The following is a 15337-nucleotide window of genomic DNA, read 5'->3' as shown; positions in this document are numbered from 1 at the left end:
GTGCAAGTGTGTTGCAGGAGGGTCTTCCCTGGGGTGCGTGCAGGATTGTTGTAATGATCCTGCTGAGTGTGCGCGTAGAGAGCAACACACATATATAGGCAACCCCAGCACAAGCTCAGTCTCTCTCTCAGTCTAGCTGACTCTGTTGCTGATTTTAGCAACAATGGATTAGCAGCAGTTTAAAACCAGCCACGCCTAATCCAGCTATAGCAATTTTGTAGGCAAAATTGGGGATGAGGTTGCAGACAGTGCTGCTGGTGCCACCAGAGCAATAGCTTCAATGATATGCATGCTTCATACATGAGACAGCTTAGCTGACCACTCAGAGTGGTGGTCTGGTGCGCTGGTGGGATGAGGGACCTCGTGCAGAGGCTGGCCTTGCGCCATTGCCTGTAAAGCCTGAACTGGGACTTGTCCCACTCTCCAGTGTCTTGCTCTTACATGGCTAGATATGCTGGGCTCCTCTGTAATCTGTGGAGAGAACGTGGATCAGGGCCCAGCTGGCCCAATTTGGTCCTTATTGGTCCCTTCCTTAGACGGGGCTGTGACCCACCGTGTCCTGGGACCCTTGACTGTATTGATAAGGTCTCCTTTGCACAGAGGGCGAACCAGGGGCACAGGAGCTATTTGCCTTTCACCTGGTGGATCCCTCTCCGTTGGGCCGTGACCCATCTTGCCTTAGGAGCTGAAGTTCTACTTTGGGTCTTGTCCCAGAGGCTGGGGAGGGTCATTTGCTATTTACAACCTCACAAGGAACCGGAAAGGAGCCAGAAGCACCTGCCTGGTCTGGCATCTGAGGGAGCAGATCTCGGCACACCTCTTTGCAGAAGAGAAGCAGGTTTGGCAGTGCCTTCCCTCGCAAGGGTTTTTTTTTTTTTTTTTTTTGCCAGAACAATACTCATCAGTTGCCAAGGAAGTCTGTGGAAACGTGGCCTTCCAGGCTACGAGAACTCATGTTTTTTTATTGTCACCTTGACTTTCATCAGGCTCCTCCTTCTAACTGGCTCTTAGTGCAATGCAGCATGCCCAAACCTTCTCCTGCCCAGTTTCTCTTCCAAAATTCTGTTCCAGGACTTTTTGGCATGGTTCAGGCTGGTGATTCCTCTGTCTTTGCCTTGGAGATGTTGCAGAATGACACATGCTGAGGGTATGAGCTGGTCCAGGCACAAAGCCATGCTTCTCCTGAAGATATTGTCTGGGGCTGAGACCTAGGCCAGGCTGTAGGCTAGGGAGCCCGAGCACTGTTCGCTTTCCCTGGTACATCAGGGTTTTCCAAGCTCAAGTAATCAGACAGAGCAGAGTAAGGAGGGATTAACATCTTGCATCTCAGCTTCCCTACAAAGAATACTGAGCTGTGGCTAGGCTCCCAGTACAGGAGCGACATGGACATACTGAAGCAAGTCCAGCAAAGGGCCACAAAGATGATTAAGGGATCAGTGTCTAACATACAGGGAGAGGCTGAGAAAGCTGGGACTGTTCAGCCTGGAGAAGAGAAGGCTCAGGGAGGATCTTAGTAGTGTGTATAAATACCCAAGTGGGAGGGAGTAAAGAAGATGGAGCCATGCTCTTAGCAGTACCCAGTGAAAGGACAAAAGAAAATGAAACAAACTGGAATACAGGAAATTCCATTTAAACATAAGAACCCTTTTTTATTGGGAGGGTGGTCAAACACTGGAACAGCTTTCGCAGAGAGACTGTGGAGTCTCCACCCTTGGAGATATTCAAAAACCAAGTAGACACGGTCCTAAGCAACCTGATTTAGCTGCCCTTGGACTAGATGATCTGCAGAGGTCCCGTCCAACCTCAATGGCTGTGATTTACCATAGAAATGACGCAGAGGGGAGCAGGGCTGGGAGGCCAGGGAATGCGCAGATATTCTAGGGACGGACCTCTGACACCCTCCCCCTGAATCCGGCCTCCCTGCTGCACCTTGGCCCCAGGCAGACTGGCACCGTGCCCCAGCCAGCCACCACCGTGCCCAGAGCAGGAGGAAGACACAGAACCATTTAACCCAAAATAATTTTATTGTTGCTGTTGCTTCTGATACAAAAAGGAACTCCACAAAGAGCTGTCTCTCTCTGCGGGACAAGGGGGCACAGGTTTCGGGTTTCAACGCTTCCCAAAAACAACCAGCAAGAAACGTCAATTAAAAAAAAAAAAAAAAAAAAAAAAAGAAAACACCGCACCAGAGGAATGAAGGAAACCTTGAGCTTTTTCATTTGACACTTTTGGCTCAACACACGCACACAAACCCACCTCTGCTAATTTATTATTATTAATAATTTTTTTTAAAAAAAGCACCTGTTGGAAAAACAAAACAAAACAAAAATAATTAAAAAAAAAACAAAAACAAACATCAGGCCACCCATCCTGTCACGAGCTCTGGGACTCTTGCAAAATCCAGAGTCTGGAGCTGCATTATACAAAAGAGTTTTCAAGTTTGATATTAGCCCAAATACAGCATACATACACTTCCCCCCACCCTATGCAGTGGCAGTGTACCAGGAAAAAACAACTCTCCCCCAAAGTACCAAAACAGCTACAGGAATATGCACTCCTCACAGCAATGAGCAGTCATAACTTTGGTGGTTATACATAAATACGAAAGAGTGGATGGATACAGTGCACTAACGCTGACACTTCAATACCAGCACCAGCTTCTGAAAGCTGAAAGCACCTTTGGATGTGTTGATTTGTCTATCAGGTAGTCTTGTGTGTTACCAGAGTGAAATAGCACCTTTCTTTCCTTTGGTGATGCACAGTGTCAATGCAGAACCAAAAACAGATTCATGCGAAATTAGGAAATGGCATTGCAGAGACCAGCTGTGGGAAGAACACCCTCTTGGGAAGAAGAAAAGCCCATCGAGACAGAACAGTCTGGACAGGCTACTGGAAGCAGCAGGGAGACTTCAATTCACTTAATTCATATTTTCCAGACACTTTTTAGGGCATTTCATTTGCCTGTATTAACCAGAGACTGAGCATTTCGGTTATCTTGTACCGATCAAGATGAACGTGACAACCAGACAGGAATGACTTGAAGCCTCCATTTCAGAAGTGGTCCTAACTGTGGGGAGTCTGGCCATAGGCACCGGAGTCACGCAGATGGGTAGCTCAGAATCAAGGACTGTTTGGAAAATGAAGGCCTAGATGTTCATGTCCCTGACAGGCTGCTGTGTTCCCCTCCCTCCCTCCCACCTTGTTCCTGCCGGTCGGAAAATTTTCACAGGATTTTCAAACCCTCCCAGCAGTGGTAGCCAGCAAATTTACCCCTGCAGAACACCAAACATGTCCTGCCAAGCCCTCCATCCCCTTCAGCATGGGAAGGATCCAACCGCTCCGTACCAGACTCATGACATTTTTCCTGCCAGTTTAGTTTGTTCAATCACATTCAGGAACACAATAGCTCCCCCGGAGCTCCTCCTCATTTACATAAGGACATGCTAACTCTTGGACTTTCTGGAGCTCTGGAAAAGCCCTTCCAGCTCCAATTTTTGGAGGGAGTGCATGTGCTCAGCATACTGTGGTGTGAAAGCCCTAGGTGCCCTGCAGGAGCCTGTGACCTGGCTGCTTCGCAATGTGAGGTTAGAAATCTGACCTACCCGTTCACTCAGCGGTGACTTTTTCTGTTCTACAAAAGGACCAGAAGACACGGAGAGGACAGAGAAAGGCAGAGCAGCCAGTGTGGATATGAGAGGGTTCCCCTAGCACCATTACGCCGATGCAGAAGCGAAGCAGGAAGAAGAGCTGTTGGGAAATGCACTAATACCACACCATGTCATAGCTCCTTCCAGAGCCGTTCCCAGGCCCCCTCCCACTTCCTGGGCTATGGGGTGGTGTGTGGCCATGAAGAACAGGGAACTTGCCCACAGGACAGCCCTCGGCAGCTTGGACTAACAGTACCTATTTGAAGGGAAATGGGCAGGAGCTGAACGCAGGGAGGGAGTCCCTGCTAACAGGGTTTGAACCTTTGGTAAAGCTTTCATGAGCTGTTTTGTGGTGTGGCTTGGTTCTATCCCAAACACCCCACGAAGCAGAGCATCCCCCCACGGCCCAGGCGAGTACCGAGCCCAGAGGGACATTTCCCATCAGTTGTACAGCGCAGTGGGGGAGGTGGTGGCAGGGGTGCAACAAGAGAAGAGGCAGTTTTTTCCAGGTGTGGATGGCAAGGCTGAGGGCTGTACTGTCAGTTGGGCGGGTGGGTCTCATGGCTGTTAGTACAGTTGGAGCTGGAGCTTCATTCTCAGTGCCTGGCCCAGCTCCCCTGCTAAGTAGTTGAGGTGGTTCTTGGCCTCCATTTTCTGCAGTTCCCTCTTGCGGTACAGGGGCACACTCACAATTTCCAGCAGGTAGGTGCCAGGCACTATTTTCTTGCGGCCGAGATGCAGGTAGCTGAGCCCCTCTTTTTGGTGGATGCGGAAATAGCCATCCTCGTTCCCATGGGAGATGAGGTACCGCACACGATTCTCCAGGGGCTCCACGGCTGGCAGGAGCTCCAGGATGTGCTTCTTGTGAACAAGGTCAGAGAGGTTCAGCATCATGGACAGAGGAGCATCCACATCCACGCTGGCCAAGTTCACGGTGTGGTCCTGGGGAAGGAACAAGGCATGTCAGTAGCAGACACAACAAACAGTCCATGGCCAGGTGCAGAAGGCCACCCCAAGGAAGCTCTGAGAAGTGGGGTGTGACTTCTCTGGTCCCTGCTGTCCTTTAAGTGTAGCCTGGTTCCTTATTTGAACCTCTGAGACAATGGCAGTTCATTTCCCCCCTTTTTGGCTTAGGCAACTGTATAGAAGGGGGCTTACTGCACAGGATCTGCTCCTGGCAGTCCATCCCCCAAGTGAACTGGATCTTGTCTTGCTCCACCCCATGCAGGATGCCATGGTTTTCTTACCTGGTGCATCTCAGTCCCATTGACACTGCGTCGCTGCCGACCCCGCTTGGGGTAGCCATTTATCTTACACTCATAGCAGGTTTCAGGGGAGAGCAGGTTGTCTTCATCCTCCTCTTGAGGGGCAGGAAGGTAGGAACCTTTCCCAAAACCCAGGCCAGAAATACAGTGTCTGGTGGCAGAAAAGCAGAGAGACCCAGCTCAGATTCAGGAGGAAAATCTTGTGACACCAAGAAACACATGGAGAATCATGCTCACATGTAGGACAGAGCCTGTGCAGAGCAGCTTGTGTACAGGACCTGCCTGGAGAAGGTCAGGCCACATATTGTTTAATAAGGCAGTAGGTTTAATCTATCTGAACCCTGGACTTTAGATTAATCCTACATCTGCTATGTTAGCAGCTCCATTAACCCTTAGATTAGTAAAATGGAAGAGGAGATGGGCATTAGCATGAGAATCCTGTGGTGGGGGAGGAACAGGCTGCCATTAGAGAAGCTAAGGACTCACGTGGGAATGGGAGCTAACTGGCTCTTGGGGCTAAGGTCCTTGCTCAGAAGGAATCTCTTGCCCTAAGGACTGGGCTAGAGATGAGGTGGGGTGAGAACCAGTTTCCATTCCTTCTGGTCAAGCTGGGGGACAGCGGGCAAGTCCTGGGCTCTGGCTGCAACTCTAGGTGTGTTTTAAATGTGTTTTATCCACGGCTGTTTAAACAGAAGAAGCCTAAGATGTCCCTAGAGCAGAGAGTTGGCCCTGGGGCTCCACTCTCATGGAAACGGCCCTGTCACAATAAAGAGACAGTGCTCCTTCCTGTTTTCTTTCCACTTTTGCTATTATCCCCCAAGGTAATCCAACACCCAACGTTAACCTGGGCCCCTGTGGGTGAGGTGGGGACTGGCCAGGCCTGACTATATACTAGTTTGGGAGTGCATGTGAAGAGATGTGTGTGCATGTGTGCTCAACTCTGCAGGCGTGAGAAGGCCTGTAGGGACCTGGTGTGTGTTAAGCGTTAAGCATACAGATGCAAAAGGGTGGCTTTGGTGCTGCCATCAGAGCAGGCGTGAATGGGTTTGTGTCCATATTACATGCATTCCAGATGTGTGCCTGGCATCTGCCTGATGCAACAGGTACCAGACAGTGACTGGCTGCTTCTCTCACCCTTGTCCTGCTCGGAAGTAGCCTCCAGGACAGCCGCACAGATAGCCTCCGTCTGTGTTGGAGCAGCCATAACTGCAGGGGCTGCCTCCCGCTGAGCATTCATCCACATCCTGGCACCCACCAAAGGCCTGGTCAAAATCGAAGCCAGATGGACAGACGCACTTGAAGCTCCCGAGAGTGTTGTAGCAGGAAGCAGAGCCGCAGGCAGTGGGGCTGGAACACTCATTTTCGTCTGCACCCAAAGAGAGCAGAACTGGTCAGAAAGTTACTGGAAGGGAGTTCCTGTGCCACTGATCGTCCCTGCCCCGGAGGGCCAAGGAAACCAGCCTACAGCCAGCACTGAGCTGAACGCTGGCAGCAGGCTTCCCTCTCCTGGTTCAGAAGGGAAGGGAGGCCACATACGTGGGGCCTCATCCCATGCAGGACTGCCTTGATTTTCCAGGTGGTGTCAGGGGCAGTGGGAGCTCATCACACTGCAGAGCAGCCTTCCTTCAGTCCCTTTGCAGAGGGAGTCTGGCTGGCAGGTGTTTAAGTAGCACAGTGTGGGAAATGGCAGTGGTACTGCCTCTGGACACAGGCACTGCCTTGATCCAGGCTGTCTCCAGGGCAGGGCAGGAAGCTCAGTGCTGGGTTTGCGGAGTTGAACTCCCCAAGATCCAGTGCCCAGAGGTGGCAGCACTGAATATCTAGGGGTGGCTGGAGACGGACTTGGTGGCTTTCCTACCCTCTATCGCCTGTACGTGTGGCTACAGGATACAAGAGTTCCCTGTGCCCCAGCCCACGCTCACCCACACACTGGTTCCACTGGTAGTGCTGCACATAGCCCTGCGGACAGCCACAGCGGTAGCCTCCGAGCACGTTCTGGCAGCCATGCTGGCAGCGATGGTTTCCATCACATTCATCCACATCTGCAGCAACATAACAGACAACAGTGAGACACCTTCTGTCTGTCCTGTGGGCAGGGCCAGGTGCATAGGGCCCACATGCACATGGTACAAGCCTGGGGTCTAGCATCCATAAGCCAGGGTACTCGTGTGGGTGGCAGTTCTTCCACCTAAATATGGCTCTGCAGCTTGGACTTGAATCACACCCTCAGCCCCAAGGCCCACCTACATCCCATTGCAGCCCCTGCTTGGGTGCTTTTTGCTCTAAGGCATTTCAGTCTGACTTGGACCATTATTAGATCTGTTCTGCCTCATACCATGTCTTAAACATAGGCTTTTCTTTAGCATAACACATGATAGGTTTCTCCTGACAGGAGATCTCCTGTGATGAGATACAGGCCCATTTCCTTCCCACCCTTGGCTGCCATGGTTGCATCACCAAGACCCTCATCTACTTGCTGACAGCAGGCCAAGAGCCAGTGTGTCTCCAGGCTGGTCAGGACAATCACCACTGACCTCTCCTCCACAATAAGGCTTCCCATTTGTGTTTCTGGTGTCCCACAATGAGGAATAGTCCCTTCTTGGCTGGACTGAGCTGCCATAGAGACTGAGTGAACTAGGAACTTCTCCACATGGAGCATGTTTCTGTCAAAGCCCCAGAGGCAAAGACCCACCTTCACAGTTGACACCAGAGCTGTCCAGGGAGAATCCTTTCTGGCACTCACAGTTGTAGCTGCCTGGCGTGTTCAGACACTGTCCTTTGGCTCCACACAGAGAGGGCTGAGCTGTGCACTCATTATTGTCTGCAAAACACCGACAGCCAGCTGTAAGCCCAACCCCAAGGACATGGCTGTGTGCAGCTTTGCAGCTACCTTGCAGCATGGTGCTTAGCACAGTTGGAGTAGCAGACAGGTGGGTCAGAGGCACAACCCCAGCCTGACCGGAGAGGGGCAGGCAGAACTCGCTGGAGAGCTTCCAAGAGCTACGGCAGCTCCAGAGCCAGAGTTGGGGACTAAAAAGACTGCTGGGTTTGAGGCTAACCCATGGGCACCTTGCTGGCGCTATCTAGCACTACTCACCGATGCAGGACGAGTGGTGCTGAGTGAACCCTGGTGGGCATTTACAGTTGAATCCTCCAATAATGTTCACGCACAGGAACTGGCAGTTGTGCTGCTTGGTGGAACATTCATCCAAATCTAAAGCAACAGGAACAAGAACATGCGTCTCAGATTATCCTACCGGCTTTGTGCTCTCAGTCTGTGACACCTGTGTGCACATGCTACACTGTGATCCTTGGCAGACCAGGAACTGACCTGGACTAGCCCCAAGAGCACTGCAAGTGAGGTGAAGAGAATCTCTTGCACAAGAATCACAAGTCCAAGGAGTCTCCCCCCACCTCAAGTGCTGATCACATGCAGGCATATTTGGAAAAGGCAGAGATTTTTATCTGCCTTTCTTGTAAGACACTAATCCCAGACTCTCCTAGACTCCTAGGCCAGCCTGCTCCTAGCCTAATATATCAGCACTGTGAGAGCTGGGCAAAGCCCAGCCCTCCCCAGCCTGGCAGCTGCCAGGCAGCAGCCAGCACCAGAAGCAGCAGCCCTGAGTGTCCCTGACATGCCCAGCTCATATGTAGGAGACATGCTGGCTGAAGGTAATGGCTCCTGGAGCTCAGCTCAGCTCAGGAGATGCTGTGCAAAGTGTAGGAAAGGGCCAGGAGCGGAGTTTTTTGGTCTTTTTATTCGTTTTGTTCTGCTTTCTGATAAGACAGGTCTAAAGTGTCAGTAGAGGGATGAAACCCTGGCACATCAGTCCACAAAGGTCCAGCATTGCACCTTCTTTTGGGTTTAGACTGGGCCTGTGGCCAAAGAAAAGTGGAACTAGTGAGCCCAGGGACCTGGCTTATCTGGCACATGCTAATCAGGTGTCCCAGCTCCCACTGCAGCACACAGCCCCCCTTGTCAGAGATGAGGAAGGGTCTCTGCTGCCTCTTTGTCCCGGGTGAATACCTTTGCAGATCTTCCCATCTTCCTGCAGGATGTACCCTCGGGGGCAGGAGCACTGGTAGCTGCCCTCTGTGTTCTTGCAGATGAAGTTACACGGCTTGGGGGACTGGTTACACTCATCCAAATCTAGACTCGAGACACAGAACACATCAGCATTCACAGGCTGTGCTGCTGGGCTAGGCCGCTTCCTCCCACGGGACCATTCAGTCTAGCAAGGGGCTCCTGCATACAAGGTGACCCAGGTTTCACAGCCCCATGTATCTAAGCTGTCGCGTGGCTATCACAGGGGTCCTGGCACTCACTTCTGCAGACCAGTGCACCTTTTCCACTCTCCAGGAAGCAGGTGAACAGAGACAGGGCCTTGGAGGGAGCACCCCCGTTTAAGTCAGCACAACAAATCCAGGGGATCTACTGCAGGAAAACAGCTGAATTGCCTCCCTGCTCAGACCTGGAACATAGCGGATCTGAGTGACATCTTGCCCAGCCCCTTCCTGGCTGAAGACATGGGTAGCTGCTCCTCCTGAGCACTGGTAACATCGAGGATGGGGCCAGCCCTGCAGGCTGTGTGTCACCACTGCCTAAAAGGGAGTAGCAGTCACGGTTTGGCAGGAGGTAACACAAGGACAACGCTGTTGCCAAACTGGATGCCTCTCCATGTCTACGGCAAAGCCCATCACTGTGAGCCAGGATGGAGCTACTTCCAGGCCTGGTGCTCAAAGTCATACCTGTCCTTCTAATAGACACAGGCCTCGGCCTCTGGGGACCAAGGCTTCCTTCCCACTCTGTGTCTGGGGGTCACAACTGCTAGCACGGGCCCGAACACCATCTCAGTACTGCAAGTGTGACACATCCTCAGCTCCTTCAGTACCTCCCCATATGCCTGCTGCTGTGACTCCTGGGGTGCCTTTTATGTCAACACCTGACTTCCCAAAGTGACACTCAGGCTGGCTAGGACTAACCACCCGCTAATGAAGGGTTTGGCTGCTCATGGACTTTGATATCTGGATCCCACTCCTCAGCAGTCCCTGTGACCTCAAGACTGTTGGGGACAGAGGGAGGAGAAGACAAGGAGCTTTGGGGTTTGAAGAGTTAAACAGCATTGGGCCAGCCCCAGGTGTGGGCCCCAAGACCTCCTCTCTGCATGCTGAAAGGTAGGGGCAGATGGAGGCAGGTTGCTACCAAGGCCAGGGCTGTACAAAGAAACAGGATTCTTCCCGACTCACCAACACAGGCTGTGCCTGTGATATCTGCAGTGTAGCCCAGCCTGCAATGACAGCGGAAGGAGCCAATGCTGTTGATACACTGCCCGTTCTTGCAGAGGTTGGGCAGTACCTTGCACTCGTCGATATCTGTGGGGAGGAAGGGAAGGACCTGTAAGTACCAGCACTGCCCCTACTCCCGTGCGCCCATGCAAACACTGTGCCAGGGCAGCTCAGATCCTTCCTGGCTGCCAGGGACTGGATTCAGGGAGTTATAGGATCATGTACCAAAGGCTTCTTGCCTACTCCAGGCACTGCGTAGGCCTGTCACCGGCAGTGTCCAGGCAAATTCTGCCTGTGCCTGCATCTCTGCTTCCTTCCCTTTACACGGAAGGTGATTTGGGGCCCAGCTCACCTCGCCCATCAGTGGAGTACCCTGGCCCATGAGGACACATCTTCTTGTACTGGGTGGTTCCGGGAAGGGGGCAGAGCTCACACTGGGGGCCCCAGCTGCGCCCACTGTTGCAGCAGCACTCAGACTTGGTGACCAGGTTACGGTTGGTGGAGGACATCTGGCACATTGTCTGCAGTACTTCAGTGAAACAGAATCCTTGGCGGGTGTCTGAGCAGAGAGAGCGAGGGGAGAAATTCAGGATCTGAGGCAAGTGCCAGCACCAGGCATGATGGGCAGCCAGTGCAACCTGTGCCAGTTTCAGCATTGAGGCTGTGGATTGGATGATGCTGAAGGCAAAGGTGACATCCCAGCAGTCCTGCCCAGCCCTGCATTGATCTCCTAGGACTGTCCAGACACTCCTTACAGGCTGGATCCTTGACTTCCAGGCTCCTCCCTGACTCCGTTCTTCCTATGCATCCTTCCACAGGCCTCCTCATCTCCTGCACTCAGAAGCACTCCCTGACACTGCCTGAACATTGGACAGAGCAACTGTGACCTGGATCATGGATGACTGCTCCCATCCTCTGGGGTGGATCAAGTCCCTGTTTTCAGCGAGGATATCGCACTCACATGGGACATTTCTGACTAACAGACAAGCCCTGTTGTGTTCCTGCCCTGAGCCTCAGCTGTGGCCCATCCCCTCTTCACCAAGCCTGCTAGTCTTGGGGCTCTCTGAGGCACTGCCCTGACAGTCTCTTCCCTCCTAGCTCTTTTGGCACAGAAGTGGCGGGGTCAAGGCTCAGTGTCCCACAGTGCACTCCAGGTGTACCCCACTTCCATAAGCAAGACTTCCCTCGGTTGAATATGAACAACACAACCACCCATGAAAGCAACCCTGAACCGCACACCTCCAAAATGCTCTGCTCCTCTCTGCTCCTTTCTCCTGTCCCCACAGCTCAGTGAACCTGTGTTTCAACATTTCCAAATCTTCTCTTGGGCAAACTCCCCTCAGAAATCCAGGAACACCTGACAAGCACTGCCTGCTGCTAAAGAGAGCCTGCTTGAGACCTCTCAGGAGCTAGTAATTACCAATACACTCTGTGCCAGAGGGGCTGACTTCAAAACCTTCATTGCAGTCGCAGCGGTAACTTCCCACTGTGTTGATGCAGCGGCCGTTAGGGCAGATACCAGGCTTGGTACGACACTCATTCTCATCTAGGAAGGAAGGAGCCGCAAAGAGCTGCAGTGAGGCATGGGACAAATTTCACCTTTCCGTAAGTTCCCATGATTCCACTGAGTCTGAAACACCCTCACACTGTCCTGGAGAAATACTCTCAGGTACTCAGATAGCTGTAAAACCCATCCACCCCCCCGGGCCTCCCCCTAACCAGTGTAGCTGAAGGTCTGGCTTCCCTGCTTTGCACCCTCTTCAGATGCAAGCAGCCAAGCCACAGGGCTAGGAGTGGATCTGGGCCAGCTCTGCATTCCTGCTGTGCCTAATACCATGCAGGTCTGGGCTGGCCAGAAATGCCCCTTCCAAAGGCAGCTCAGAGAAAGGACACATGGCATAACACTGTGTCATCTTGTGCTGGAACTGTGTGGGTCCAACACACAGAAATGAGCCAATATTCTAGGTGTGCAGGCATCTAGTGGAGCATACAGGAAGTTCTGACCCATGGGAAACCCCAGAAAGTTGTCATTTGACAAAAAGACATACAAAAACAGCTACATGGACAATGCCTACAAGAGGATGGTCTCAAGCTCTACTGGAAACCCCTTCCAGCCTGGTCCCTGGTACCTGTGCAGCCCTCTCCATCGGGCCTGCGTTGCATCCCTGGAGGGCAGATGCACATGAAGGTGCCAATGAGATTCTTGCACAGCATCCCTCGAGACTCACAGTCATGCAGTCCCTCTGCACACTCATCCAGATCTGCAACCAAGAACCTCATGAGACTGAGTTCCACCTGCCAGCTCTGCACCACTGTAGGAGTGGCTCAGATCTGCACTGATTTGCCAATCCCCATTGCCTCGGTGCAGGCTGGCCTGGCACTCACCACAGATACCAGGGTAGGTGGGAGAGTGGGCAGAAACTAAGAGATGCCTGCTGAGCAGTCTCATCTTTTCTCTGTACAGCAGCAGAGATCAGCTAACTGCAGGGGCCTGGGGAGGGTGTGGGAGCTGCAGAAGGGGGATTTTACCTTTGCACATTCTTCTGTCTTCTCGGAGGGCGTATCCAGATGGGCAGGTGCACTCATAGGAGCCAAAGGTGTTGATGCAGCGGAAGGCACAGAGCAGGGGATTCAGAGCACACTCATTGATATCTGGGAGGCAGAAGAGAGGAAGTGTTTGACTCCATGCTCTGGACAGTGTCAGCTGGATAATGATGGTGGTGAACCTCCCCAGGACTGACTGCCCCCTAAGCATCCATCTCACGAAAGCCTTGTGTGTTCCACCAAGGCCTCCTGTCATGGTCTTCAGCTGAAGAGGGACAGACACCTGGTGTCTGAGCAACTTGGATGGGGACAGGGTCCTGGCCTCTTGGTGAGGCAGCTGCTGTATTCGAGCAGGACTCCAGCATCCCGCTGGCCTTCAGCCTCAGAGGAAGTCAAAGTAGACTTGCTTCAATGTGCATCCTCACGTGGAGAGGAGCCCCAGCCAGCACTTCTGCACTGTCATTTGGAAGCTGACCTGACTGCTGCTCACCCCAGCAGTGACCCAGTGGGGTCACATACATAGCTCGGACACAGCTGTGGTTTGCTGGCACAGTGACCCAATTTGTGCACAGGAGGCATGAAGGACCCTGTGGGAACTACTGCTACTCTCAGAGCTTGGCACAGACTTACGTAGGAGGCTGAGGTACCTGCTGGCTCCAGGGGGAGCCTGTAGCTAGGCAAGAATTTAGAAAGAGAGGCAGGGGACAGAAAGGACCATCTGGCAAGTAGAAAAACCCTGTAATGGACAAGTCAGGAGGGATCCCCCACATATCTGCTCCCCATTCTCCCATGTGCCACTAAGCACTTCCCAGCCCCCATTAACCTTAGACTAGAAGAACATAGCTGCAGTGCATCTCAGGTGAGCTGAGGAGACTCATACCACTAGTGCTCAGATCCCTGCTCTAGCTGGGGACTTCCTAGATGAAATTCCCAACTTGTGTGACAAAAGAAGCAAAAAACATTTCAGTGATCCCTGACAGTCGGGTAGTGGGAGACATCATCCCGGATGTCCAGCCAGTCCAGCACTAAAAGTCTAGAGTAAAACCCATCAGCTAGGGAGTGTGCAGGTTTCAGAGGCCTGGGCCCTCATGTCCATGGTGACAACAGGATGCAGGTTCTCACAGCCCCTGTATAGCCTGCTCCCCACTGTCTGCTGGAGCAGAAAGCCCATGGACTCCTCCCAAACAGCTTAAACTCTTCAAGATCTTTCTGGAGTCTCCAGTCCAGACAGAAGCAATGAAAAATGGCCTTGGTAAGCAAAAGAATCCAGAAACCCAATGCCGCTGGGCAAGCACTGTCCAAGCCAAAGGAGACAGGGGAAGGTAGACAGGGGTTTACTCAGTCTCTCCCACCTCTCACCAAGGTGCTGTCTGGTTATGAGCATGCGATAGGGGCGAAGGGGTAGCCCTGCAGCAGCGTTACCTTCACACGTCATCATGGGACCTGGCTCAAAGCCCTCATCACAGGCACACTCGAAGCCTCCCACCACGTTGGTGCAGGTCCCGTTCCCACAGGGGTTGCCAATGGAGCACTCGTCTGTATCTGGGGGAAGCCAACACTATGTTAGATGGATGAGTTAGACAGGAAAGGTGCGGCCCGGTCTCTACTTGCAGCTGGGGAATTCAAACAGTCCTAGCAAAGCCAGGAGCCAGGGAGAGGGAAGGAGAAAGGGAAGGAGGAAGGAAGATTCAGGCAAAAAATCCCTCTCACACACATACACACAGAGTGATAGCCATTGACATAAGGGGGAGAAAAATCAACTCAGCTGGAGCAAAAGGGAGCAGGTGCTGACCATGCAGACCCTTACCCACACAGTTGACACCCGTGTAGTCCAGGTTGTACCCGAAGGGGCACTCGCAGCGGAAGGAGCCGTCGGTGTTAATGCAGGCCCCGTTTATGCAGACACCCAGGTTCTCTGAGCATTCATTCACATCTAGAGGGGAAGCCGAGGCAATGAAACCTCTCGTGAGAGCATGGCCACAAAGATCTCTGTCCTCCCAGGACAGGCCTTGCAACCCAGAGCCTCTCTGTCTAGAACCAGTGGCTTCAACCAGGGCTGAGGTGGGCAGCTGGGGACTAAGAGCCTGGGAGGGCACCTAGTCCCACATCCCTCCTCTTCTGCAACTGGGACTCAACCCTATGATCCAGATAGCCTGAGCATAGTTGTTTCTAGGCTGACACTCCCCCTCCCCCCCCCCCCCCCCCAGGGCACATTTCTCTTCTTCCCCAGATCAGATCTTACCTTCTCGGGTATCACCTGGGCCTGGGATGGCCCCATGGCCATATGGGCACAACTCCTGGAAGGCAACTGGGAAAAAAGAGAGAAGTGAGATGTGCTTAGAGGTGCTTCGATTCCTAGCACCTGAAACGTGCTTTTGAGGCCTCTAGGGCATGACTGAGAGCTTGACAGCTCATTCCACTTGAGAGTCCACACAACCTCAGCTGGGGGGAAACACTTGCACCTCTCTTAAATCTGGAGATACTAAGGTGTTTTTGCCTTCCAAAGCCCTGCAGAAAACTGAGAACAGATCCAAAGCAGAACTATTCAATCTATCTGCTTCCCAAGAGCCTGGCCATGCTTGCTGGAGACCCAGA

The 15337-nt window shown here is 52.6% G+C and overlaps 1 protein-coding gene across 1 annotated transcript in view; it reads right to left on the bottom strand.

The window, feature by feature from the left end:
• Positions 1–2005: 2005 nt before the first annotated feature.
• The window catches only part of FBN3 (fibrillin 3), a 112105-nt gene continuing 98773 nt past the window's right edge, over positions 2006–15337 (bottom strand). Inside the window, exons 51-65 of the mRNA XM_026105397.2 lie at positions 14985–15050; positions 14550–14675; positions 14165–14284; positions 12728–12850; positions 12328–12459; positions 11619–11744; positions 10551–10757; positions 10160–10285; positions 8940–9062; positions 8010–8126; positions 7605–7733; positions 6835–6954; positions 6047–6278; positions 4895–5063; positions 2006–4589 (exon numbers count right to left, since the gene is read on the bottom strand). Coding sequence (XP_025961182.1) covers positions 4215–4589; positions 4895–5063; positions 6047–6278; positions 6835–6954; positions 7605–7733; positions 8010–8126; positions 8940–9062; positions 10160–10285; positions 10551–10757; positions 11619–11744; positions 12328–12459; positions 12728–12850; positions 14165–14284; positions 14550–14675; positions 14985–15050 — 2291 coding nt within the window. The 3' untranslated portion in view covers positions 2006–4214. The remainder of the gene's footprint in view (positions 4590–4894; positions 5064–6046; positions 6279–6834; positions 6955–7604; positions 7734–8009; positions 8127–8939; positions 9063–10159; positions 10286–10550; positions 10758–11618; positions 11745–12327; positions 12460–12727; positions 12851–14164; positions 14285–14549; positions 14676–14984; positions 15051–15337) is intronic.

Source organism: Dromaius novaehollandiae, chromosome 25 (assembly GCF_036370855.1).
Source record: "Dromaius novaehollandiae isolate bDroNov1 chromosome 25, bDroNov1.hap1, whole genome shotgun sequence".
Taxonomy (NCBI): domain Eukaryota; kingdom Metazoa; phylum Chordata; class Aves; order Casuariiformes; family Dromaiidae; genus Dromaius; species Dromaius novaehollandiae.
The sequence above is the reverse complement of the archived record's forward strand: the minus strand, read 5'-3'. Positions and strand labels throughout refer to the sequence as shown.